The sequence below is a fragment of the Pseudopodoces humilis genome, chromosome 3 (genome assembly GCF_049639895.1).
Source record: "Pseudopodoces humilis isolate 2021_Gansu_Grassland_sample_001 chromosome 3, ASM4963989v1, whole genome shotgun sequence".
In the NCBI taxonomy this organism is placed as follows: domain Eukaryota; kingdom Metazoa; phylum Chordata; class Aves; order Passeriformes; family Paridae; genus Pseudopodoces; species Pseudopodoces humilis.
In genome coordinates this window covers 82,990,518-83,016,548 of record NC_142202.1, presented here as the reverse complement: position 1 = coordinate 83,016,548, position 26,031 = coordinate 82,990,518, and the positions used below count along the sequence as shown (strand labels likewise).

At 35.8% G+C, this 26,031-nt stretch overlaps 1 protein-coding gene across 6 annotated transcripts in view; it reads left to right on the top strand.

The window, feature by feature from the left end:
- MYO6 (myosin VI) overlaps positions 1 to 26,031 on the top strand; it is a 105,318-nt gene that overhangs the window by 34,374 nt on the left and 44,913 nt on the right. For all 6 annotated transcript variants that reach the window (XM_088052772.1, XM_014263656.2, XM_088052771.1 and 3 more), the window contains 10 exons: positions 1,964 to 2,033; positions 6,619 to 6,692; positions 8,691 to 8,820; positions 9,826 to 9,931; positions 11,764 to 11,819; positions 14,059 to 14,156; positions 16,000 to 16,164; positions 20,376 to 20,456; positions 23,068 to 23,248; positions 25,395 to 25,539. In XM_088052772.1, the coding sequence (XP_087908898.1) occupies positions 1,964 to 2,033; positions 6,619 to 6,692; positions 8,691 to 8,820; positions 9,826 to 9,931; positions 11,764 to 11,819; positions 14,059 to 14,156; positions 16,000 to 16,164; positions 20,376 to 20,456; positions 23,068 to 23,248; positions 25,395 to 25,539 (1,106 nt within the window). The remainder of the gene's footprint in view (positions 1 to 1,963; positions 2,034 to 6,618; positions 6,693 to 8,690; positions 8,821 to 9,825; positions 9,932 to 11,763; positions 11,820 to 14,058; positions 14,157 to 15,999; positions 16,165 to 20,375; positions 20,457 to 23,067; positions 23,249 to 25,394; positions 25,540 to 26,031) is intronic.

The following is a 26,031-nucleotide window of genomic DNA, read 5'->3' as shown; positions in this document are numbered from 1 at the left end:
CACATTAGCTTTCAGATAGGAGATGATACAGCATGAATTCTCTGAATTCTCTTTTTTTTTTTCCTTTAAATTTATTTTGAATCAGAAGGCTGAGTGATGAGGACATTTGAAAAAGCCCTTCCTCTTCTGGAAGAGTTCTAGCATGGCTGACTTTAGCACCAGAAATGTTAAAGTATCACAAGTTTATGAAGAGTCTCACAGAATAGCTGGGAATCGTGTTCATTCTCTCCTCTATTAGTGGTTAATGGGTTTACACATCAGCAGACAAGAACAAGAAGTGAAGTTATATTTTTGTGAAGCTGATCATATTATTTTTAAACTTTCCCACTGTTTCATGCACAGGGAACTGATCATGGGGGGAACTGTTGTATTCAAATACATCTTTACCAAACAAGATTTACCTTTACTCTTGACAAACTTGTAGAGAAAATTATGAGGATAATATGTAATTAGAGTAATACTGTGAGAGGGAGGAAAGGGTCTGGTAAATCTCTGCCCTGCTGAAACTCTGAATATCCCCAGGTATCTTTCTGAGGTAGGTAAAGACGTTGAAGCCTTCCATGGCCGTCACAAACTCTGATAAAGGATATTTTGGAGGAAGTTGGTGTGATGGATGTTTAGATGTTCCAATGTCATTGAGCAGCTTTGTTTCACTTAGGAAAACATCTTGTACATATTTTTTGTGTTAGATCCTGATAAAGGGATGACAAAATATATTTTATTATGGCTACAAATTGCATACTTTATGATAACTTGGTAGGGAAGGGATATTGTAGATTTAATGTTTTCCAGCTGGCAGCGATTAGTTCTGCTCTGAGACATTTTTAACCCTTCCCACTTCAAAGAAAGTTGGAATTTGCAATTGTTAATGATGGTGTAAGCCCCAGGACCCCTCATATTGTTGTGCTCAAGCAAATATGAAACAAGTTGCTGTCCTTCTCCTAAATCTTCCTGTGAGGTGTTTCTCATGAGACTACCTTGCTGAGTATGATGTTAAACAAGCAAACATGTTTGTTTATTAAGTTCATTCTTTAGATCCAGTTGGTTGCCTTTTCAAATATTAGACTAGACTTCTTGTCTCCATTTCCATGGGGAAAAGGAGCCTGTGCCTGCAGTGGCATGGTGGCTGTCATGTTTAATTGGTACAACAGGGGTTTTGTTCATTCATCGCTAGCTCAAACAAGCTGTTACTACAGCAAACAAAAAATATAATTAAAAATCTGCTTTGTACAATAGATATTTTTGTGCAAATGCTGTAATGCATGTGTGCTTGAATGTTTTTCCTTCCTTTTTACAGAAATATAAATTATGATTTCTGGAGATGAAAAAAGAAACAAAGTTGCTTTTGTTATTAATTTTTCCAGTTGGGAGTGAACACTTGATAAATGGCTGTTTTGTATAACTGGAATACAAGGGTTGAAGGAAGATCTTGTTTTACTTTAGTATTGATTTCTTGAAGAAAAAACCCCAATAAACAACAACCAAAGCTACAGTATTCGGTGATACAGAGGATGTTATGTTTTGAACATTAATATTTTAAGTAGTAATATTTTAAGACAGCATATCATAATGACAGCACAGTCCTTTGACTGAACTAATTATTTGCATTTTATTCTTTCTTCTTTGCGAAATGGAGTAAATTGTGTGTCATTTATAATGATGTTATCTTTGCAGTACTTTTATTAGTCTTACCTTTTGTATTGCACAGTACAACATGTATTTTTTGACCTGAGAATCAAATGTTATTGCACTAAAATATATATTGCAGTGAATTAAGTTTTATAATGTAGTAATATAAATGCAGCAGCTTTTTGTCTGCATCTAGTAACTCAGTAGAATTTCCAATTCTGAAGTATAAAGCTGGTGACTTCACTTGAAATCATGCACAAGTTGCATGAGATGTCTTTGAACTATATTTCTATTTTATGGAATTCTGACAATGTTAATGTTTCTTATCTAACAGACTTTCCAGGCAGCTATCAATCAAGTGTTTCCTGCAGAGGAGGATAGCAAAAAGGATGTGGAAGATAATTGTAAGTTATGAATTTAAAAATAAATTATGCATTTGAAAAAAATATCTGCAATGAAATGAATATTGTTTCCTTACAAGCTTCCTGTTTCTTCCTTGTTGTCCTTACTTGAATTTATATATGACCTTCGCTAGTCCTTTAAACTTCTTAAAGGAAGCCATTTTAAATATAGTTTATTGTGGGTTTTAGTTTTCCTTTAAACACTTTAGAGGAATTGATAGTTACACAATTCCCATATAGAACTGTTGCTTGACTTCAGAAATAGTCCATTCAGCATTATGGATGTAAATGTACTTTTTATAGTGTGGCAAAAGACTCAGTGTCTTTATCAGTACCTGTATTTGTATAGCATTTTCTTGCATTTAAGAAATTTCTCAGATAGGATTCCTGTGGAAGTAGAGGTAATGGAAAATAAGTTGTAAGATTATCTTCCCAAACCTGGGAATAGGAATCTGGACCTATCAGGACCGCTGAAAATGGATAGATTTGAATTGGATACAGGAGTGCTGATGGAGGAGGACTTTTGAGGTGAGCTTGTAGAATAAATGTCACTGTTGATCTGCAGGGTTTTTATTTTGTTAAATGTATACTTAGGTGGATGGAAACGGTTGTCAAATCTGGGGAGAAGGGAGAGAATACTGAGAAAGCTGAGTGAGTGCTGTGATCAGCTTTTGGACAATTGTTAAATATTTTGCTATTGCTGCTCTCTATGAGCAAATCACAGAGCCTCTCCTGTCTTAATTACCGATGAAGGCAAGTCTTTTAAACATTTCCTATAGTGTTTACTGCTTGGTGGAAATACTGAAGACTTTGTAAATAGTGGGCAAAAATATCTTCTATTGTTCTTCGTTTAAAATAGAGACTAGAAGTCTGGTCTAAATGATGTAACCTCAATTCCTGTCCTGGAATATTTACATCCCATGACAGGAAATGCAGCTGTTACAGCTTCTCCATAAGAAGCAAAAAGATGAGATCTGAGTGTTACAATCTGATTTAGATGGTGCAGTGTTGTTAGAACCAACCTGGTAGCCTTAATTCCAGCTGCTTATATTTTTGTAAAAAAAGGATGTGGGTTCAGACTTTTCAAAGTTGTTACCTATATTCTCTGTACATGGTGATTGTTAGGGAAATGCACTTAATCTGTGCATCTGTCCCAATGATTTTGTGATTTCTCTTTGTCCTAGTCAGAGAATTGAAATCTGGAATAAGATTATTGAAGTAATTTAAGATTCCAACAGAATACTGTTCAACTAAGTTAATCAGAGAAAATATCTTCTTTGGCTTCCTGGGAAGATAAAATTTAAAAATACTTTGTTCAATAATCCTTTCTATATCAAACATTTTGTTAACTTTCCTAACATATTCCAACTCGCTGCTCATAAGTTGCAGTTCATTTGCAGGATGTGTGAATCCCAAATTCATTTTCCTTCTCTGTCAAGAGAGTATTTGTACTGGGTATCATTGATTTTTAAGAAAAAAACCTATATTGTTCTAAAAAATCCTGAAAGGTGGGTATAAGAACAGGGTATCGGATAAGATTATTAAAAAACCCCCAATTCTACAGATACAGAGCCTTGCAATTACTTCATAAAATAATTTTCAATAGAAACCCTGCTTCGTGGTATATGCAGGAGAGGCACTGTAAATTTGGTATTAACCAAACTTCCTAATTTTTAGTGCCTCACTTCACTAACGTGAACCTCGTGTGTGTGTAAGTAAATATATGGACAACTAAGTGCACATATATACAGTGGTTATATTTAGACATGAGCCATATGAATATTCAGAATTCTCTCTCTCTGGTGACTTCCTTTGCCTTTGGATATGGATGCCTCTTCTAAAGGATTTATTCTAAAGAAGATGCATTTTGAATTTGCTGACATAAGCCTTAGTTTGCATGTCTTGAGGTGGTGGCATTCTCCATTTGCACAGAGTCTGCAGGTGTAGCTGCTTTAATTGCAGTGAGAGCACTGGGGACACAATAAAATCTGGTCTTGTTTGCTTTTTAGATAAACAGCCTAATAAAAAGTTGATGATTAACTGCTTCCTTTAAAATACTGCAAACTCTGAGAGGTTCCTACAAAGATAGGGTCAAGGATTTTGATAGACAATTACTGTGTAGTAGTTTCTCATCTCAATATTGAGAATCCAAATTACTTCGTTTGCTAATTTGTCACCACGCTATCCCCTCCCAAGAGACATAAGGGGCTCCCCTACATACAGGGGCTGGAGGAGACTTCCAACTTTCATTAGAGCAAGCAAGAGTTTCTGTTTCCAGCCCATTTCCTTTTCTCTTGGGATGATGCCAATAAAAGAGGCGAAGGCAGACCTGCAGTTTGTGGTCCCAGTGCCATTTTCTCAGCCATGTGAACCGAGAATGCCTGGGGAGGGGAGGACAAGTCTTGCTGTGCAGCACCGGGTGTCTGTACTCGGTTGCTGCAACTACCAGTGAGTGTGGGGTTGTGCAGGAATGTGTGTCTACTATGGTGGCAGAGGAGGAACTGTGGTAATGGGGGCCAGCCTGCTGTTTCAGGAAGGAATTGTGCACAGCCACGATTTCAAGGCTGTTCTGATCAAAGGGAGAGTTTACCTAGGGTAAAGCTAAAGCGTGCCTCTGCCAACATATTAATATGAGTGCAAGGGATTTTGTGCAGGAAGGTTGTTTCTTCTGAACAATTCAGAAGCTATAAGATCATTTGAGAAGTGTGAATGATTCCAAGTATTTGAAACAAAGCTGTATTTAGTCATGTGACGGAGGGAGGGGCTGTTATTCAGCAGAGCTATGCAAGCCAAAGGGAGGCTGCAGTTGGCTGGTGAACCTGACTTTGCTTCAGGCCAGTCTCTAGTGCAGGTAAGTAGGGGACAGAGCCACAGCCACTCTTCAGACCACTGCAGGAGGAAGGGTAAAAGATGGAAAACAAAACCAGATGTTTTTGAGAAGCTCACATTTTCCTTTGCCAGTATATTTTGTTTCAGCAGGAGGAGTGTTGAAAGAGATGTTAAGAACTGCTTACTGAACTTCAGGTATCCTTGTGGGGCAAGGTGGCTGGGCAGGTTGACTTTGGATCATACAAACTGGCAGCCCTTTTTGCACAATTGTGTAAATAAGTTAGAATGTTTTTTTGCTGTTGCAGCCCTTGGGAAATGGTGCCAGTTCAACATAAAACAACTTTGTTGGTCATTATAGATGAGAGGTGTGTTTGTGACTCTTGTGTGAGGTGTAAGGTAGCAGTTGCTATTACAGAATCACAGAACCAATCATGTTGGAAAAGACCTCTGAGATCACCAAGTCCAACCTCTGACCTAACACCACCGTGTCAACTAGACTGTGGCATTAAGTGCCATGTCCAGTCTTTCCTTAAAAAAAAAATACATTAATGGTACAGTGCTTACTCCATCCACAAGTTGGATGTATACATCCATATAGTTGGATGTATACAAGTTTTTATACCGTATTAGTGTAAGTTTTATCAGCGTGGCAGTCTGTCAATCACTACACAAAATAGTGTTGTACATTTGATTTTAAGCTGTGAAATAAAAAGAATTGAGTATATTTGAAAATGGAGGCTGTGTAATGAGTAGTGCCCTCATTTGGTTTAGGGATAATATTTTTAACAGTGTTACAGTGGGAACTGATAATTACTTCTGGAATTAAGGCTGCTGACACTTTCCAGTGCTCTATAGCTGAGCCAGAATGTAAACCCATACAGTCTGAAGCTTTCTGTGGGTGCTACCACCTTGTAACATTTCAGCAGTTACAGAATGTTCTGATCTGGAAAGGACCCACAATGATCATTGAGTCCAGCTCTTCAATGAGTAATAGCCCATACAGGGATAAAATCCACAACATTGGTCTTAGTAGCACCATGCTCTGACTAACTGAGCTAATCTCAGGGTCAGGTGTTTTATGTTAAAAAATAAAAGAGGAAAATACAACTAGTTTTTAGTGTGTTAGCATTTTTTTTTTCCTTCTTAACAGTTTCTCTGAGGAGGCCTAGTACTCACAAAATTCAGAATTGAAGCAGGGAAGGCTGGGTTAGTGCCTGGTATAGTGATGCTGCTGTTGCTGCCTCCAGATCAAGATTAGATGTTTATATTCATCAATTCAAAAATCACCAGGAGCCAGCTGTTACTCCAAATGTCAGTTGGCTGGCATTACCCTGGGGGCACTGTTGCTGAGATTGGAGAAGGGAGCTGGAAGGAAGGAAATAGTCGTTGGTAAGGGATTTTGTTAGGCACCAGTTTCTGCTCTTAGAGGCTGATGTGAAGGCAGACGCACCGTGTTTGACTGACAGACTGGTAAAAGGAGCTACACTGAGCAGAGCCTGTATTTGAGGCTCCTGCAGTCTGACTCTTTGTTCAGTGGTTTTCTCTAACTCCAGTTGTACAGTTAAGAGCAGGTCTGTGGTTTTTTAACATGTATATTGAGTCAGTACTCCTGCCTCAAGACAATGTAAAGAAATGATAGGATTAAACTGTAAACAAAGAGAGGGGAAGAAAATTCTTAATTCAAGATTCAGTTTTTTGTCTGTACTTAAAGGTAGTCCTGAGCTCTTAATGGTATGTGATTTTTTTTTTTTACTCGCAGGTTCCCTGATGTATTTAAATGAAGCCACTCTCCTTCACAATATCAAAGTTCGGTACAGTAAGGACAGAATTTACGTAAGTATTGTGTGTCATGAAAACCAGTCTAATAGAGATGTCCTTTCAAAAATTCACCAGGTGTTTCCAGTTCTGTTTTTTTTCCTATAACAGAACTGCTAAGAAGGAAATATCGAGGTTGTAGGCCTATTTTTTTTTGCCTTTTTTCCCCTTACATTATACTTTTAGATCAGAATCCCATTTGATTTTTAGCAGGCAGAGAAATAGGTTTTTATCTACCTGACTGTTCATGTGCAACCATAGCACAGCTTTGTATCACAATTGCTCCTACAGGTAACTTATTTCATTGTTAACAAAGATGGTTTTCTTTCTTCATTATTTTTGAAAGAAGCAAACAGGTGCCGTCTTTGACACCTCCTAGCTCAGATGTCCATCTTAATCTTTTATATTGCTATCAAATTGCCTAATTGTACTTAATGAATTCTGACTAAATTACATTTTGTCCTTGCCATCTGCCCAGACACTGACAGCTGTGAAACAGAAGATAAGAGTTTTCTTTCTTTCTTATTTTTTTTTTCCTAATACAAAGCTGGCTAGGGATAATACAAAACAGTTCTACATATTTTTAAGTGTCTGTGTTAAAATAATCAAATTTTCTTTTAGCATATATTGTAAGATTAATTTAGCTAAACCCTTTTATATAAATGTAAAAAAAAAGGTATAATTGTATTCTTCTGTTGCAGTTAATTTACATAGCTTTAAATTTTTTATGTCCCAAGATTTTGTCCCAGCTTTAAAATAAGTAAACAAACAAACAAACAAATAAATAAATAAATGGCCGTTTGAGTGATGTTCTGGAAAAATAATCCTTAAAGAAACCCAACCAAACAGTAAACCCCCCCAAGGAAGTAGAATTCAGAATATGAACTAATCATGGGGTAGGATAGTATTTTTGTTTATAAAGCCTTTCTTCAGTGTAAACAAGTACTACTAATATGTTGTCCAGAACATGTATTTTCTGAAGGAAAGTTTATAATTTATGTACATTTCCCTTGTAAACAGTTTTATGCCTTTATATATATATCTATATATTTATCTTGTTATTAACAGGAAAATTAATATTAGTGCTTGCAACTCTTGAAGAAAAGTTTTTCTTTGGTGAAATAAGTGCTGAAAATAGAACTATCTAAGAAATACCATATATTGTGTGATCCAGCCTTCTATTAATGTATTACACAATAGAGTCCAAATTTCAGTTTCCTAGGGACATTTGCAGTAACAACAAAGCAAATGAGTTATTCAAGCTGAAGATTTACCTCACTTTCTTCAGGTCTTTTCCTGCAAATCTGATTTTTAATTTGATTCTGACTTTTCTTCTTCCTGGTATGTAACCTGGAAATTATAACCAAACTATATGAGTTTCTTTCAGAAACATTAACCCCTCTCTTCAGTCTTCCTTGTCCTATGGAAAGGTAAAAAGCAGCCTTTGTCTGAGGTTCTTCTCAAATTCTTTCTCTGTGAGAGAACATTTGCATTCTGTATTTCTCTCTGTGGAAGCAGCTATAGCTAATTTTCTTTTGGCTGAATGCTTTTATTGCCTGGCTTGAATGCATTCCCAGGCAGGATCCTGTCAGTCCTTCCTGCTGCGTTGCTTCCATTAGATAGTGAAAAGCTATCCTCCTCACTGTAGGACAGTGTGTTATGCTATCCATGAGCTTAGTTTATTCGCTTTTGAGCAGGTTTTGGCATCCCACCCTTGATCCAGTAATGCAGACAATAGGAAATAATTTAAAAGAAGATAGGGAGAAAGGTCAGATTCAGGACATACTCCACAGTTCGGTGGTTAGGAAATTTTCCCAGGATAATTTCACAGAAATGCTGAGAAGATAATTAAAGGAACTCTAAAAATATATTCTGTCTTGTATTTGCATTAGCTGGAGAGAATCATAAATGCAATTGTTATATGGAGGGTATCATCTACAATAGTAGTAGACAGCTGCTGTTAACCACTTGCTTGGATGCTGCCTAGTAATTTGCTGTTCATGGTTTTCTTCACAGACCTATGTAGCCAACATTCTTATTGCAGTGAATCCATACTTTGATATACCCAAGTTTTATTCTTCAGATACTATTAAAAAGTACCAGGGTAGATCGCTGGGAACATTGCCACCACATGTTTTTGCAATTGGTAGGTACTGAGCCTGTATTTGTCTCTTAAAAAACAAACATTGAATACTTCACAGTTTTCTGTAAATTGCTACCTGTAGCAGTAATTAGTTTATTTTGAACTATTATACAATAAAACTACTAATGGCTAAAATTGCAAATCGTCTTATCTTTGAGATGCAGTTTGAAGAACTTGGAAATGTACAACTGTAACAACTCTGTTATGATTATTCTGCACTTCCAGTGTTTTAAGTTTAAGCAGTTTAAATATAATTTGCAATCATTAAAAAAAAAACCAAACTAAAAAATAAATAAATTCAAATTTTATAAGTGAAAAAGGCGTAATAATGATCTGCTCTGCCTTTCAGTGTAGTAATTTTCTTTGCTTTATATTATATTGCCAGAGCACATACACTGTTTCCTTTTTACATGCTTGTGTTACAGACAGAATGTACATTGAAATGTTATTTATGGCTTAAATCTGATTTCAATCACTTTTGAAAATAAAAAATAATTGTAAACTATAATCAAAAGTCTGACATGTTAAAAGTCTTCTTACTGTTTTATATTTTATTTTGAAATCAAAAATACAATTACCTGGGGTTTTAGTACATATTGAATCATAGGAGAGATTTTTTCCAAATTTCCTCAGATGTTACTTGTTGCAAAGTAGAACCAAAAGTTTCCCTTTTAAAAATATATAAAATTGACATTGATTACTATTTTGTAAATACGTGTAATTAAAAAGATTTAATTCTAGATGGTTGGTTTTGTTTGATTCTGGATATAGTTGAGTAGGCCTTTGAGTTCTTGTCAGTGTTGAAAGAATTACAAAGAAAGAATTATAGTATAAATTAAAGAGAAATAGAATCTAATTAAATAGTTAAATTAATACATTCAACTGTAAAGACTTAGTTTCTCTTCCTGAAAATGTTAAATTTTAATTTTTTCATTGAAGCTTAACTTTATCCTTGGAATTCTGCTGAGTATTGATTTTTGTCATGTTAACCATATTCTTCTTTTTAAGCTGATAAAGCATTCCGTGACATGAAAGTGCTTAAGATGAGTCAATCCATCATAGTCTCTGGAGAATCAGGAGCTGGCAAGACAGAAAACACTAAATTTGTTTTGAGGTTTGTATGTTTGCACCAAAGTTAGTACGTGTATCTCTTGTGTTTATGTAGTTGTGTAGTTGGTTGACACACAGGCAGAGCTAACTAAGGTAATCAGTGGGCTTAAGATACAATTCAGTAAGATATGTATTAACTTCTGCATTCACTTTATTACAGGAAATTGAGTTAAACTTAAATGCTGACATGATAATGTGCAGAAACAACTACACACAGAAACTTTAACTCAATTGTTATGACATTATGTAGTTATTATGGTTTATGATGCAGTCATTTTGGTATTGCACATCTGGTATTGTGGTTGATAAAAAAACATAAGTAGACATTTTAACTGTATCTCGCAAGACACTATTGGTTTTGCCATGAATGTGTATTTCTGTGTTCTCCCTTAGGTGTTTTTTTAGTTTCCTTGATTATCTTTTTAACTTGAATATACTTTACCCTAATTTGCTGAATAAGCCTCAATAGTGGGATTTATTTATTGATGTGCATGTACAACCAGTACTTAATCAAGTGTATTAAACTATATGGAAGCCATATTACTGATATATATCAGCCTTGCTTCCATATCTACATTATCTTTTAACAGCTTTTTATCCCTCTGGAACACTGTAACTGGAAAGAACTGCTCCATTAAATACACCTATGTCATAGGTGGCCCAATTATGCACAGTGCAGGCAGTGTAAATATGCTCCCTTGCCCCGCCTTGGACTTGTTTTCCTTTATAAATATTTAATTCTCTTTTCCCTAACATCATGTATTTTCTAGTATTTCTCTACAGCAGAGGTATTATTTTCCACATGGCGTGAAGAATTATCACAACCTGTCTGTCCTTCATACTGCTCTGCTCTGGGCAACCTTTCATAGATAGCTGTAAGAACTGCAAGGTGCATGTAAAGATTTTTTATAGGGAACATCCTGATTCTATTCCTGATAAGAGTAACAAAAAAAGATAGCAGGCAGTGGAAGAATATCTCACAAGAGATGCTCTTAAAGGAGATTGTTCTCCTGCTTCTCAGCAAAGGAAGAACTCATTACGCAACAGGCGAATATCATTGCTGTTGCTTCTTCCCACCACCCTCCACCATAGAGTCCATGTACAAAGCATAATAGAGTTCTAAAAGCTGGAAGATTTTACCCATGTGTGATTAGAAAGTTAAAGGTACTGGTACAGCTCTTTTAGTGCTTCTGAAGTTTTTTGGAAGGTCCCATTTTCAAGAGCTGTTTTTAACTTGTCCCAGATTCACATGTGAATTTCCAGAAAGCATACCCTGTGAGCAGGGGAAAAAATCTAAAAAAACCTGGAACTTTGAAGCTTGTACATTGTGGTTTTACTTTCCAATTATTTCTTCAATTGCTAAATTGAATCTTGCTTTAAATACACACCTGTAATTTCTTATCCTCACCATCTCCATGTGGATTTTTATTAACACTGATAGATTTGAATACAGAAACTGTATGGAGGGCAAAAGTCTTAAATTCAGGAAATAGACATGAAACCTTATGTGTTTAATAAGATTATTAATAAATACAGATAATAAAGTAATAGTTTTATTATATTTCTATTAAACAGTTTCCAATTTTCATATGCATGTTGAAAAGAAATTTCTAGCAGGTCTTGGGGGAAGTGTGCAAGAACATATTTGTTTTAACAAAGAAGAAAAGTTAAAAGTTTAAAGTTTATTTCAAAGTGCATAGGTATTTGAAACTTAAAATCAGAATGTTTTCCCTGTAGTAATTAGTTAGTATTTGTGCACAGCCATGTTAAACCCTGCTTAACTGAGGAAACCTGGCATGAGATGAATGATACTGATATTTTTATCTTGCATCACAGGTATTTGACAGAATCCTATGGAAGTGGCCAAGATATTGATGATAGAATTGTAGAAGGTATTGAAGTTTCTTTCATTTAACTGAAGGTTCCAAAGTTACTTTTTTTTCAGAACTGTGACTCAATAGCAAGTGAATAAAAGCTAGCATAGAAATAAAATATTACCAGACTTTCTAGAGCATAAATTACAGGTAGTTGATCTTGATCCTAGGTTTTGAAACTTTTTTTTTGTGATTTAATTTATTCTTATTTATTATAGTCTCATACAGTCATTTTATCTAGAAAATGTTTACATGCATGTTTTAATTGCACTTTACACACATAATGTACTAGAGGTGATACCCAAAATGGAATTTTAAACGGAATAAAATCTGCAAGGACAAGATTGTTTTTTCATTACTATTTGTTCGTACCATGAAAATTTAACTCCCCCTCCTCACTATCAAGTTCTCAAAGTCAAATAAAGTATGGAAGTTCTTTTAAATTATGATTCTGGATAATTTTTCTGTTATATCATTTTTTGTCAGAAATCACATAATATAGAACAGCAGTTTGACTGTATCTGTCTTTGCAGTAGACCCCCAAACAAGATGAAGAGAGACTGTGTTGATCCTTCTCATTAAGCCTCTTTAATGTTGCATGTACTTCCTAACTGAACAGAAAATAGCTTTTTGAGAAAATAGAAGTATCTGAAAAAACCCCAACTTCAGCCAATCTAATAATTCCTCATACATCAGTTTTAGTCCTCTATAGCATAGAATAATTTATTTTTAAATTTCTTAACTCTGTGTTTTTTTCTTTAAAAAAATATTTACTTTTGCTTTAAATTTTCCTGTTTTCAAATTTGAACCTCTTATTCAAGAGGAGTACTGCAGGCTTTAATCTCTTGTTGCTGTTTGTCTGCTTCAACCAGTTCCTTAGTGAAATCCAGTGTATGCTAAAGGAACTCAGAAAGTGGGCAAGTGTTGGATAATGCCTGATGCAAATTAATTGGTAGTTGTAGATATTCCTCAAAGAGTTAGGGCTTTTTGATTTAGAACAGCATCTGATGCACAGATTCTGAAGGTTTTTAAGCATGATTTTAATGAATATGCTTGTGGTATATGTATTACTAGAGGAACCTTCAGCCTAGCTGGAAGACCTTGTGCAATTTGGTTTTATTAATTTTCTTTACTTTCTTTAAAACTTAGTATTACATAAAATAGTTATAATAGTTGTAAATATGAATATATAAATATGAATAGTTATAAAGATCATGTAAGAAGTCAGATTTGCATTTTTATAGACTTCAGTTGTTAAAAAAATGAAAATACAGCCAAACCAAAAAAAGTTAATTCTCATGTTCTATTACATGAGCCATTATCACACATATTTTATCCAAATATTGATGTCATTCCTTCATTCTTTAATTTTTGTAGGAGCAGATATTTAAATGGTTGTCAGTGGAGTTTTAAATCTGAGTTTCTGCTCACTTAGCTTCCAGGGCTTACTTTTAGCTAGAAGCCTTAAAATATCTTGCAGATATTTTTAGTGGTTTATTGTTAACGTGATTCAGTAAACTATTTTTCTTTGATCTTCAGAGCTAGTAAAATGCAGTCTTTTAGAGGCCTTCTACTTTGTAACTAATTAGCAGTTTCAAACTGCTTAAACTGTGTATGATGTTTCTGTGAGTGTGTATATATATATGTAGATGAGAATTAGATTGCTTGCTGCCACTCTTTCTGTATGGGCTTTAACATGCTGAAAAGCAGCAGCCAGTAAAACATCAAATCAGTCAGTCACTTAATTGACCTAATTTGAAAGGGCACTGTTAAGTGGTTTTTGAAATCAACACGCTTTTCTAGTATTATATTTATTAATTTCTGAATCAGTCTAATACACTGCATTCATGACATTTAAGTGGCATTTTTGTCTGTGGAATAAGTGGGTAGTTTAGATTTCATGAATAATAAATAATTGGGAAGTGTCTTGTCTCATGTAATTTATGTACTAGTTATTTACCTACTTTCTATAGAAGAACATCAGTGAATAATTTTTGGCATTTGTCTTTGAATTTCTTGCAGTATTGATTCAAGTACATTGCAGTGTTACGAGACACTTAAGTACTTAATTTTATTTTCCACCACAATATATCCAGTATAATTTGCAAAATATATTATTCCTAATAGGTAATATTTTTCCTTTGATTTTCAAACCTTATTCCAAATAAGTCCCCTGATTAATTATAATATATTTGTTCTATCTTTTTGGTAGTTTCTTGATTGAATTTTAACTCTACAAAAATTTATTTTTAAACAGCAAATCCCCTATTAGAAGCTTTTGGAAATGCAAAGACTGTTCGCAACAACAACAGCAGTCGTTTTGGGAAATTTGTTGAAATTCACTTCAATGAAAAGGTACTGGAATTTTGTTACAGGTAACCAATGGTGATTTTTTTGCCATATAATGGAATCACTTGACTGGCAGAAGGCTGAACAGACATACTAGTCTTGCAGCAAATAGCCACCATCCCACTTTACAGATTCAATTTGTATTGTGTCACCTTGAAAGAAAAACCAGAGCCACACTGTACTGTATCATTACTGGAAGGCAGTAGCAAGTCAGTAGGAAAATTGCTTCCACCCTCAAAAGATTGAAAACGTGTCCCTTCGTTGCATATGTGAGTCTTCTCATATGAAGACTAACTCACTTGCTGTTAGGTATTCATCCATTCCTTTAATGCTCAAGTAAGTGTGAGTTGTGTATTAGACATAAATGTATTTCAAATGAATTACTGGTTTTTTTATGTATTTGTATGAAATTTTGGGACCTCACATAGTAATTTGTGTGTGACAGAAGTCAAGGAATTGTTTTTTTGATAGAAACACTAGTCAATTGTGTATCGTAAGAAAAATTTTCTTTGTTCGGGTGTAGTTTTGTTTAGGTGGCATATGTTTACACACATTCCACAATTAAGGATGACTGGTTGGTTGGTATGTATGTCTGAGTTGAAGACTCCTGTTGATGTTCTCTGGAGATTGTTTCCTCATCTTTCTGACTGAGGACAGACCAACTGCAAGAATTTGTTTCTTTTCCTGCAGACTTAAAGCTCATTATCTAGTCTTGAGCTTGCGGTCTTTTCCTAAGTTTTCATCACTTGGTTTGTAATTTAACTTCAGAGCTTTTGTTAATAGTTTAGATAGTAAATTACTAAATTCCTTTCTGAGTACAGTACTTTATCTGTTGGTCTGGTTCATCTTAATAAAGTTACTGAGAGATCAAAATTTTTACTTAAAATGATGGATTCATAATCTGTTGATGGATTCGTGATCTGTCCATCTACCTGTCAACACTTACATGGTGTTTCAGTTTAATTACTTAAGCTGAGGCAAATAGCTCTCTGAGTATCTACAGAAACTGCTTCAAAGCTTTTTTCAGCTTTCTGCTGCAAGATCAGCCTGCTTAGTTGAGCCCCTTTTTTACAAGACATCACATATCACTTCGTGGTCACCTTCTTAGATCTGGTTTCACAAAGTGATATGAGTACAGATTTGAGACCTCCTGCATAAGGGAACGATTGCATAAGTGCAGTCAAGTTTGTCAGTCAGTCAATCCTTCATAGTTCCTGTAATGGCCATTAAGTTCAGGAATTTTCTTGCTATTAAGATTTCTCTTGGCATGGGGAATTTTATCGTAGGCCAGATAACAAAGAGCTATCAAAAATCTGTGTCAGAATGCCTTCGCAATAAAGAAGTGCAAGTGTTGGAAATAAAATGTGTCATAACTAATTTGCCTAAGATGTTGTCCAAATATGTACTCTATAAATTTAACCCCTCCTTTTATTTTACAAGAGTCTCAGTGAAATGCAGCTAAAGAAGGTTCTAATAGCACTATCATCAAAAAAGTGTAAGGATGGCTGTAGCAATGCTCTTTGCTGTAACTCCTGAGGTTCTGCTATGAATTTCTTATTTTTGGGGTAAAGAAAATCCTTAAGAAGAGTGTATGTATCTACAATACATGAGCTGGGAAGAGAAATAATGGTAAAGGCAATAGTTTCTTTTTCTAGGCTTAATATGTATTAGGTATAGACAATGCGGTTTTTTTCTAGGGTTAATATGTATTAGGTATAGATAGATTTTAATCTTCTTTGGAGCAGTTTCTATTGAGTGCATCATGATCAGTCAAAAGTAAATTGAAAACCTGAATCTCAACTAATGTAACAAATATTCAGATAATCAGAAAAATATTTCTTCTTCCTAGAACTCGGTGGTTGGTGGATTTGTGTCACACTATCTTCTGGAGAAATCTAGGATCTGTGTGCAAGGGAAAGAAGAGAGGAATTACCATATCTTTTACAGGCTTTGTGCTGGTGCTCCAGAAGACATTAGGGAAAAGCTGTATCTAAGCTCTCCTGACAACTTTAGGGTGAGTATCAGAGTCAGCATCTGTCTTAAAACTGAGGAACCTGTGCTTTTCCAGAAAATGTACTGTTGTATTCCCAGCTGTTAGTAATATTATGGGCTCTTCTAGAGTTGTAAAGTGTGAATTTCTTCAGTGCAAATCTCCTGGTCAGTTTGCTTGTGTTCTGTCATTTGTTTCCATCTCTCACCATTTCTTGCCTTATATTTGGCTTGGAAAATCATGGATGGGGAATTTTGTGTATTCCTAAAATATGCAGACCAAATCTCTTGGGTTTTGAAGGGTTTTGTAGTACAACAACATGGAATTAAAAGGACATAAACTAAATTATTGTCATCTTTTTAGACTTCCTTGATCTCAAACGAGATGAGAAGCACTGCAAACAAAGAATTAAGTTACTGTGCTGACTGTTTTCTTTGTTAGTTGATCTTCCTACTTGGATTTCTAAATAAAACTTGGACTGTGCTTATCTGTTGCTTTCCCTTTTGCACTCAGTTCCATCAAAATTCAGCAGAGGGCTAGAAGCTTTAAATACACAAATGTCCTACCAGTTTTGTGCAAAGCAGGGGTTGGACAGGCAAGACCTAAATCAGTGCATTCACTGTGGGAAAGCTGGGGGTCACCAAACAGGCAGCTGCTGCCTCTTGGCTTGGCCAAGTCAGTCCCTCCTTATGGATGAGCAAGGAAATGGGCACAGAGCTGCACTGCCATATTGTGTGCACTGTGCATTTGTACTGTGTCGTATCAAGGTGATCTTGCTCTATAAAAGCCATGGCAGTATTCTAGGACAGGTTTTCTTACTTTCTCAAGGCATTCCTAGAGGTCTTCATGGACCTTACATTATTTCTTTAAATATTTAATTTGTATCTTATAGTTTGTCTCCTTGTGCTCAATTACATGATAGAAACTTGTTCTGATGCTTATTAGGAAAGAACTGCTTCCATTCACTAGAAGGAAAGCTTTTATTTTGAAACACCCAACAAATAATACTGAAGAACACCCAATGCCATTTATATTTGTAAAATGTGGAGCTATTTTTCAAAACTTTCTTCTTTACTCTGCAGTTACTCTGTGCAGTATTCTCTCGTATGTTTTAAAGCTAAAATGTTGAACAGAATTTCAATTATGTTTTTATTGTGCAGCCACTTTTCCATTAAATTTTATTTCTTGAAGTTAATTGATTTTTCTTTCTAGAATATGTTGCCTACCTGCTCTTAGGGATTTTTTTAAAATCAAGAATTCTGCTCATGAGAGCACCTAAGGTTGTAGATGTCAGGGTCAAACTTAAAACCTTCTTAAAATCAGGCTGGTGCAGGACAGTACTTAACTGTAAAAGCCTGAGTCATTTTACAGAGGACACTTTCTTGCATATTTCATGTAGAAAGAGTTTATAGTTACACCAGCCTTATCACACCTTTTTTTTGACTTTTACTAAGATTGTAGCAGGCACTTTAATTTCCATTAAGGATTTTATTGCTTTGCCATTAGTTACTGTTTGAATTCTGAGTTCCTTGCATGTGAAAGGTCCACTCTGCATGTTAAATTAAAAAAATTTAAATTTAAATTAAATTTAAAAAAATTTAACACAGTTTTTTGTCGCCCTTAAATAGATTATCTTTAATTAAAAATCAATCAAACAAACAAAACCTTAGGATAATTTTCATCTTTCTAAGCTTGTAAATGAATATAAATATTCTTAAAGTTTTTTGCCCATATTGCACTAAATTTTCATCAAGTTTTATTTTCCCCACTTTATGGGAGATTTTTAGGAAAACAAAACTGTAAAAGATCAAATTTCCTCCTAAATTTGCATTTCTTTTGTCAAGATGATTTTTGTATTCTTTATTCTCATTTGCTACTTCAGTTTTCATCATAAAATGATTTTGAATAAGCACACTTGTGTCACTTTTTTTTTAAACTGTGCTTAGGTGACTGCATGTCTGGTTCAGAATTCATAGAAATGCCATCTTTCAAGCTTCTGCTAATAGACTGTGATACTACATAAGGCAAAGTTAGATGATTGTTCAGTGTTTTCCTATCTGTACTATTTTTTTACAAGGAATATATTAATAAAAAAACTAAAACTCTAAAATTGGTTTAGAGAAGCTCATCCCTTAAGTCACAGTTTTACATGGGCTCTCTTGTGCCCCTTGTCTTGAGCCTTATGGTTTATCGAGTCAATAGGGCCTCCAAATTAGGGCCAGCTTGTGTTCCAAGACTCAAGCCTGGTTTCCTTAAAGTACACTTTGTTGGAAATAGCACCATCTCAAATTTATGGTGTTTTTTTTTGTTTTGTTTTGTTTTTCAAAGGAAAAAAACATTATTAAAAGATAAGGGATAATTTAATTCTCTTTACTCCTTGATCTTGCTTCCCTTTGACTTACGTGATCCCTTGGAATCTCCTCCCCATATATTTGACCATCATGGCATAGGGACACATTGCTCTGGGCATGTAAACCAAGACACTGCATTGGCTGCACCTGCCTGACCTGTCTTCTGGATTGCAGCAACTCTTATGGCCATTACCTCTGTATTAATTCCTCCTTACCCTGCAGGTTCCTTGGGGAAGTGAGAATTTACTTGGCCAAGGATTATGCAAATAACCCTGCAGTTCTGCAGGTTTCTTACACACCCATTCTCCAGCACAACCCACATGAAAGCATGCAGTCCTGGGTGTTCGTGTTTTAGATTGCCCTGCAGAAGTTTTCAGAAATTCAAGGTCATGAGGAAAGCCTCTGCTGAACCTTTTAGGTCTTTGTGCCTTGGACTGAATCACATGGCTGTAAAAGTAAAGCTACACAGTAAATCTGTACCTGAAGTAATTCTGTACCTGAAGAACAACAGATGGGGACAAGAAGCTGAACTTCTTTCACATCTAAATTTCAGGAAGAGAAGTCAGATTACCTTATGTTTGGGTCGCTAAAGTTACAATGGTGTGCTGTACTACACTTAAAGTGAACAACCATACAAACCAAACCCCAAGTCTAGTGGTATTTACATGTACTGTATGATAACCTGAAACTGTGTGTTCTTTTAAAAGTATAATTTCTCCCTAATTTAATATATAAATTTATTCAAGCTTTTAGCTTTCAAATGACAACCATTATCTTGTGATTAAATGTCTTTTATGTAGGTTATCATTTATTACCATGCTGGTTCATGTTCTCAACCTGTCAGATAAGTTTCCACACTCTCTTTTTGAAAACTGTGACCTTTCTCAGTTCCCATCCCCAGTTTCTGGGATTGTGTTACTAATGCTGTAATACAGGGATATATTGTGTTTAAAATACGCTGTGCTTTGCATTCTTATTGGCTGATAAAGAAAACTTTGTTAAACACCAAGCTAGCTTTGAACAGTTGTCACTTTGTTTTAATACTAAATTTGTCACCAGTTTTTCTTCTGCTGTTAGAAATGCTTCAAATAATATTTTGGGGTTTTGGAATTTTGCATGTAAATTTTAATCAGAGAGAAGAATTGTCTGTGTTCACCTATTAGAAAACATCTTTGTTCAATCAAAGAGCAAAGAATCAGTTCACTTCGTTCAGACAAAGGGCTCTGTCCAAGCTTTTGGACAGAGTTCTTTCACTCAGCTGAACAAATCAGAAGGAAAAAGCTGGCGATCCCATTTTGCTGGAAGCAACAGTAATTATTTAAATCTAAACTCAGTCTGATTTACCGAACAGTAAACCTGAGATTACCATACAACATGAGGGGGCTATCAGAAGCCAGGTTCTAAATAAGGCTTCTGCTTAGTGCTTCATGCTAAATATTCTTCAAGCTTTTAAATACACTGTCTGCTTCTACCCATAGAAATATTTGGTGAGGAAAAATTAGTAGTTTCATATTATATGTAGGCCAGAAAATTAATGCTTTTGGTTCCTATTTTGGTTATCTTTTCTGTAATCCTGGACTCCTTGAATAGGTTTAATAGAATCAAATAGTAAGAAAATATTATGTGACTTAATGAATATCCCATTGTGTCAAAAAGTATTTTAGCTGTCAAAATCAAAAAACTTTCAAAAGAAGTTTGGTACTGTTGCAGTTCTTTAATTTTGTAGATGTAAGTAAACACATTTTTAAGGAATGAATTATGAGCATTTTCCATGTTGTTTGTATCAAGTGGTTGAATCACGCCATGTAGGGCAAGCCTTAAATAAAAGCATGTTTTCCTTACTTCTGTCTTTGAGTATGTATTTCCACTTTTTTATTGTTACAGTATTTAAATCGAGGCTGTACCAGATTCTTCGCTAACAAAGAAACAGACAAGCAGATTTTGCAAAATCGCAAGAGTCCTGAGGTAGGTTTTTATCTTCAGTTAGTTTATATTTTTAAGTAATGGAGATAGAGTTGAAAGTGATGACAATTTTACAGTGTGGAATGAAATGTTCATTTTACACATCTTTATAGGTGTAAGAGGGTATTCTCAAAGCTGCTGAATTTGGAACTCTGCTTTGGAGTTTAGTCCTAGAAATGCATTTTAACATGCATCGTAAAATCCCAAATGGAACAGTGTATATAAAATGGTTTCCTCTTCATTCTTACAATAATGTAACACTTAATAATGCAGTTTATCTTCTGTGGAAAACAAAAATCTAATAATCTAACAATCTTTTTTAATTTTCTTTTTAAAATCTTAAAAGGGACCTAGAGATAGGTGAGAAGCAATGTTTTTTCTGGAGCCATTTTTACTACCTGGAGTTTTGTAATGATGCTCCAAGCTGTTCTATAAATCAGTAGTGCAGCCTCACTTCTAGCTATGACTATATTCTCCTCCTCAGTGAACTTTAAAGGTTTTTGTTTTCCCCTTGCTATTAACTTCTAGTTAATGACTAGAGCATTGCATTTCCTGGATGAAAGTCTGAAGTTTCAAAACATTTATATCTTCTTGCTCCATCTGTGTTTGATTTTTAGAACTGGAATTACCAGAATTTGTAGCACTTAAACCTTTGAGCTGTTCACATGAGGATACTAAAGAATTTGTTCTGAATTAATAGTATATATGAATTGGAAGTTAGTTAAAACACTAATGAAACTTCTACTCTGTTCTCCAATAAAATTTTCATCTACTCATACTTAAAGTATGAAATTCATATTTGTGTAGCTGGAGGATATTTCAAATATTAATCAAATCAATATTTGTGATTCAGTAGCAGGGTAAGCTGCACATATATCTGACAAAAATAACTTTACTCGAGAGCCTCTTTCCATCAAGTGGCCATGCCATCTCTTTCATAACTTGGTCTTGAAGCTCAAGAGAGACTGTATAGATAGTTCCATTGCTCAAGTCAACTTTGTCAAGTCTACCCCATGATTTCTAGCGGTTGTATTATTGTAACACTGAGCATGTAGTTGGGACTTCAGTTGTGAAATGTAGGCTTTTTTCTATAATGAGGGATGGTGGAGAGGCAGATACAAAAATACTTGCTTGACATCACTGTGAGGCAGAAAGCTGGTAGATACTCCATTCTTGTCAAGCATATAGGCTAGCACTGGGGACTTTTGCCTCAAATTACCCAGTTTTCCTTTCAAGAAGAATTGTAGTGAGTAGGCATAGAGTATCAACATTCACTTATTTTTGCTACTGGAAGGTGAACCTGTTCAATCTTCTGTTATTGATGTGATTTACAGGTGGGTGTTGTCATAAAACTTGTCCTCTGATGGACTTGAACTAAGAGAAGACTTGATTTGAAATAAGTGTTTGTCTAAGTTAAAACATACTCAGAGAACTGTTCTGAAAATTTATATAAGATATGAAGTAGCACAACATATATCATAATACTTAAATGTAACTGCCATATCTGTTTGAAGGCTCAATAAAAAATCAAAGTTAAATGATATTTAAACCTAGTATAGCTGTTTAAACAGGAAATATATTGCCTTGTTCAGGTTTTTAAATTGGAAATTTAGTATTTGCTCTGTCATTTTATAAAAAATATTAAGACTGTTTATTTGAATAAAAGTAGCTGGAATAGTCAATTAATACTTCAATTATTTTTGTGTTTTCCTTATCAGGAAGATGAGGTGATCATTTTACATAATTAACATGTAGTTTAATGTTATTGATGTGCCTACATGTTGTGTGAAGTGAATTTTTCAGATGCATGTGGTGTTTTGTTTTGATAAAAATCGTGTTAGCTTATCTGATATTAACAAGGCTCTTAGTTAATTATTCTTTTTAATTTAAAACATTTAAACATAAGTGTAAAAATGTAGCTCAGTCTGTGCATGTTCATGTAGTTTATTGATTGCATGCAGATGTGTTACTTTCTACTATTCAAACTGGTTTATAGCTAAAACAGCTTTCAATTTATTTAAATTAGAAAAATCAGAAAAATGTTAAATTAGTATTTCAGAACATTCTGAATATTCTTTTAACCCATAGACCAGTGCAAACAACTTTTCTCTTTCTTAATTACCAGCAAAAGTCAACTAGTATATTTCTCTAAATAAGTCTGTTTAGAATAGGGATAACTCTCCTGGTTCTGATTTGTCCTATACTCCTATCCTTCTGTCGTCCTATTGCAAGGACCTGCATCTTCTTTCAGCTGCTTGGGGCTAGAAGGACTCCTTTGTATTAAATACTCCAATAGCTCCCTTAGCCAAAGTCTTCCTCCCCCCTGCTCACTATCTCATACTCCTCTGTCCTTAGCAGTCATACTTTTCTAGCTTCTGCTTTCTGAAGATAGTTTGAAGTTGGCTTTAAAATTTAAGTTTGAAGATCATGCTTCCAAGTATTAACAATTTAAAATAAATTAAGGTTCTTGCAAAGCCTATGAAGAACTCGAATCTCTACTTAGTTTGGCATGGTTTTGTATGCTTTTTGTTATGACTTATTCTTGACTGGAAATATTTACTTACATTTACTTTAAAGCACTTACATAGAATTGTTGTTTTTTCTTGTTTTATAGTATCTTAAAGAAGGCTCCTTGAAGGATCCATTGTTAGATGATCATGGAGATTTCAACAGAATGTGCACAGCAATGAAAAAGATTGGACTGGATGATGAGGAAAAACTTGACCTTTTTAGAGTAGTGGCTGGTGTACTTCATCTTGGAAATATTGATTTTGAGGAAGCTGGGAGTACTTCAGGTTAGATGAAATATAAATTGTTTTTTGTAAAAATACTGAAAATGCCTCTTGATTAGAGATGGTTCCTTTCCATGTGAATTACTGATTTTGACAGCTTCTTTGTGTTCATGGGTAATTCAGTCTTAATTCACCCCATTTTGAAGTCAAGCTTACCTGTTTGTGTTGGAGTTGTACTTCTTTACTTGCTTTTAAAGCAGATAGGCTTGCACTGAAATTGTTCAAGAGCTTGTTCAGTGAAAAGTTTGATATAAAGAGCCATTTTGTGTCATAAAACAATACTTGTATTTTAACAATAGCTTTAAAATCCAAGTTCTCGCTAATGCCACAAAAATAACTTGAAATTAGTGATTAGCAACTCCACCTGTAGGGAAAGGCATTATGTCCTTTGGCTTCCAAAAATAACATCATAGTATTTTGAGAGGTGAAGACAAAAAAGTTACAGCAAAAACTTAGGTAAGTATAACTTCCTAATTTTAAGATGTTGCTCACTAGATGAAGCAGTACAAGTGTAGTTGGGACTTAATTGCAGAATATGAATGAAGGTTGATGAAGGAGAGTTAATGATTTGGGAATTGTCTTTAATACCTTACTACTGAAATCAGCCTCCCTATATTGAGAACTGCTGTCCATATATTCCTGAAGGTCTGATTGCTCTGGGTCTGGATGTACTACAAATACAATTGTAGTAGAAAACATTTAAGTGTGTAGGTCTATCTTGAGTTGCAAGATAGAGTGAAATTGTTTCCCCCTGCTTCTACTTTTCAAGTATGTATTGCTGTTGGTGCAATTGTTTGGAAGAGCAGACCAAAGAACATTTTAAAAGGTGCTCTGAATGATGAATTAAATGAGTTCTAACTTTACAGGTTCTCTAGCTCCTGACCCCAAGTACAGAATTAGCACAGAATGTACAAAACATTCTGTTCAGAAGAGATCATGGGTGGGCTCTAGTACCGTGTGTCAAATCAGGGCCAGTGCTGAATTCAGACTGGGTAGCTTAGGGTTGGCACAGAGGTGGGGTTTTTTTGTTTAGGGTTTTTTGTTTTGTTTTGTTTTGTTTTTGTTTTTGTTTTTGTTTTTTTTTACTCTCCCTCTGCTCTGTAGGTCAAATCAGAACATCCCCAGTGTCAGTTCATGCTGTTGCCATCTTCATGAATATAACTGAAATGACCATGATTAATGAGAATCAATCTGGGAAGATGCATGTGTAGAGATGAGTAGTGGATTTGTGTATCTCAAAACAGTGAGCTTCCCAGAGAGCTTCCCTGTTTGGGCCTTTTGGGAGGTCCTAATGACTTAGGCATTGACAAGGTGGAACAGTGAAAGAGGCATAAATGTGGGCTTGAGAAGGAAATGAACAAGAGTGGGAACCACAGATGGTGAGTCAGGGTTTATAGAAGGGAACGTCATCAGGGAACTTCCGTCCCCTAAATACTGAAATTCAGGCCCATTTTTTTCTGGAATAAATTATTGAACTTCTAAAATGTAAGTGAACTTCTAAAATGTAAGTGAATGTATTGAACTTCTAAATTCCAAATACATGTTTTGTTCTTTCCTCACCTTGTATATCTTCACACAGAGTGTGCATTTGAACTGCTCCAGGCAGTCTCTTACAGAGACTGTCTGAATTTCTGTTGCTGGTCTACTGGGAGCAACAGGAGATACATGTAAAGAAGTGCTAGATTTGACTGAAGTGGGTGGTGTTCCAGTTTGAGATCTCTGCTGGCCGAGGCAGGTGCAGAGCAGCAGGGAGTGCACCGTCGGCTGTTTATCTGGGACATCTAGAGCCTTATCTCAAAAATCCAAGTGCCAGGAGTCTGCCCTGTCAGGCAGACTTCTGCTGCATAGCAAGGGAGCCTGGAGGATTACAGAAACATCTAAGTTCAAAAGTTTTAAGTCATTAGACTTAGTTTGTACGGGCTACCACTTTTGCATTTTGGGGTAGTTCTTCCCTGCAAGCAGCCAGTGCAATGTTGTAGAAATGCAGAATTTCATGCATCGTTTTTGTGCGGGGTGCTATTTTTGTGTTTGTTTGGAGGGGGTTTCCCGGGTTCTGAGGTCTGACTGTCCGCACTGAAGTGCTAGGAGGTGGTTTCCAGAGGCAAAGGTCAATTCCCTGACGGCTGCTGCTGCCGGTGTGTGTCCGCAGGGGGCTGCACGCCGCGCGCGCGGAGCCAGGCGGCGCTGGAGCGCTGCGCGGCCCTGCTGGGCCTGGACGAGGACGACCTGCGCGGGAGCCTCACGTCGCGCGTCATGCTCACCACGGCAGGGGGCGCCAAGGGCACGGTCATCAAGTGAGTGGCGGCAGCCGCGGCGTGAGGGGCCGGGGCGTGAGGGGCCGCCCGCCGGCACAATCGGCCCCGGCTCCCGCTTGACCAGCTGCAGGGCCGAGTGCGACTGTCTAAGGCGCTTCTTTTAATGGTTTACCAAGCACAGGTACACCCCCCTGGTCCTGCAGAAATCGGAGTGCTGAAGGCTAGCGGGCTTACAGTTCTAGGCGCTTTGAATGAGTAACTCCTGTGCTGTATACAATCTCATGGGTCACTGAGTACGCTGTGTGGCCAAAGAAAGTATAGCAGCCAGCCAGTTAAATTCACAGCCTGCACAGCAGATTTGATACCCTAGAAGATTTATCAGATATACTCTATCAAGGAATGTTATTCTGGTACCTAAAGTCCTTCAGAAGACACTTGAATCTTTGTCATGAGAAGTGCACAATGCTCCCGTGAGCGCTGCTTTGTAATAATTAGGGCTGGGATGCTTCAGTTAGAGGGCAGTTATGTCCA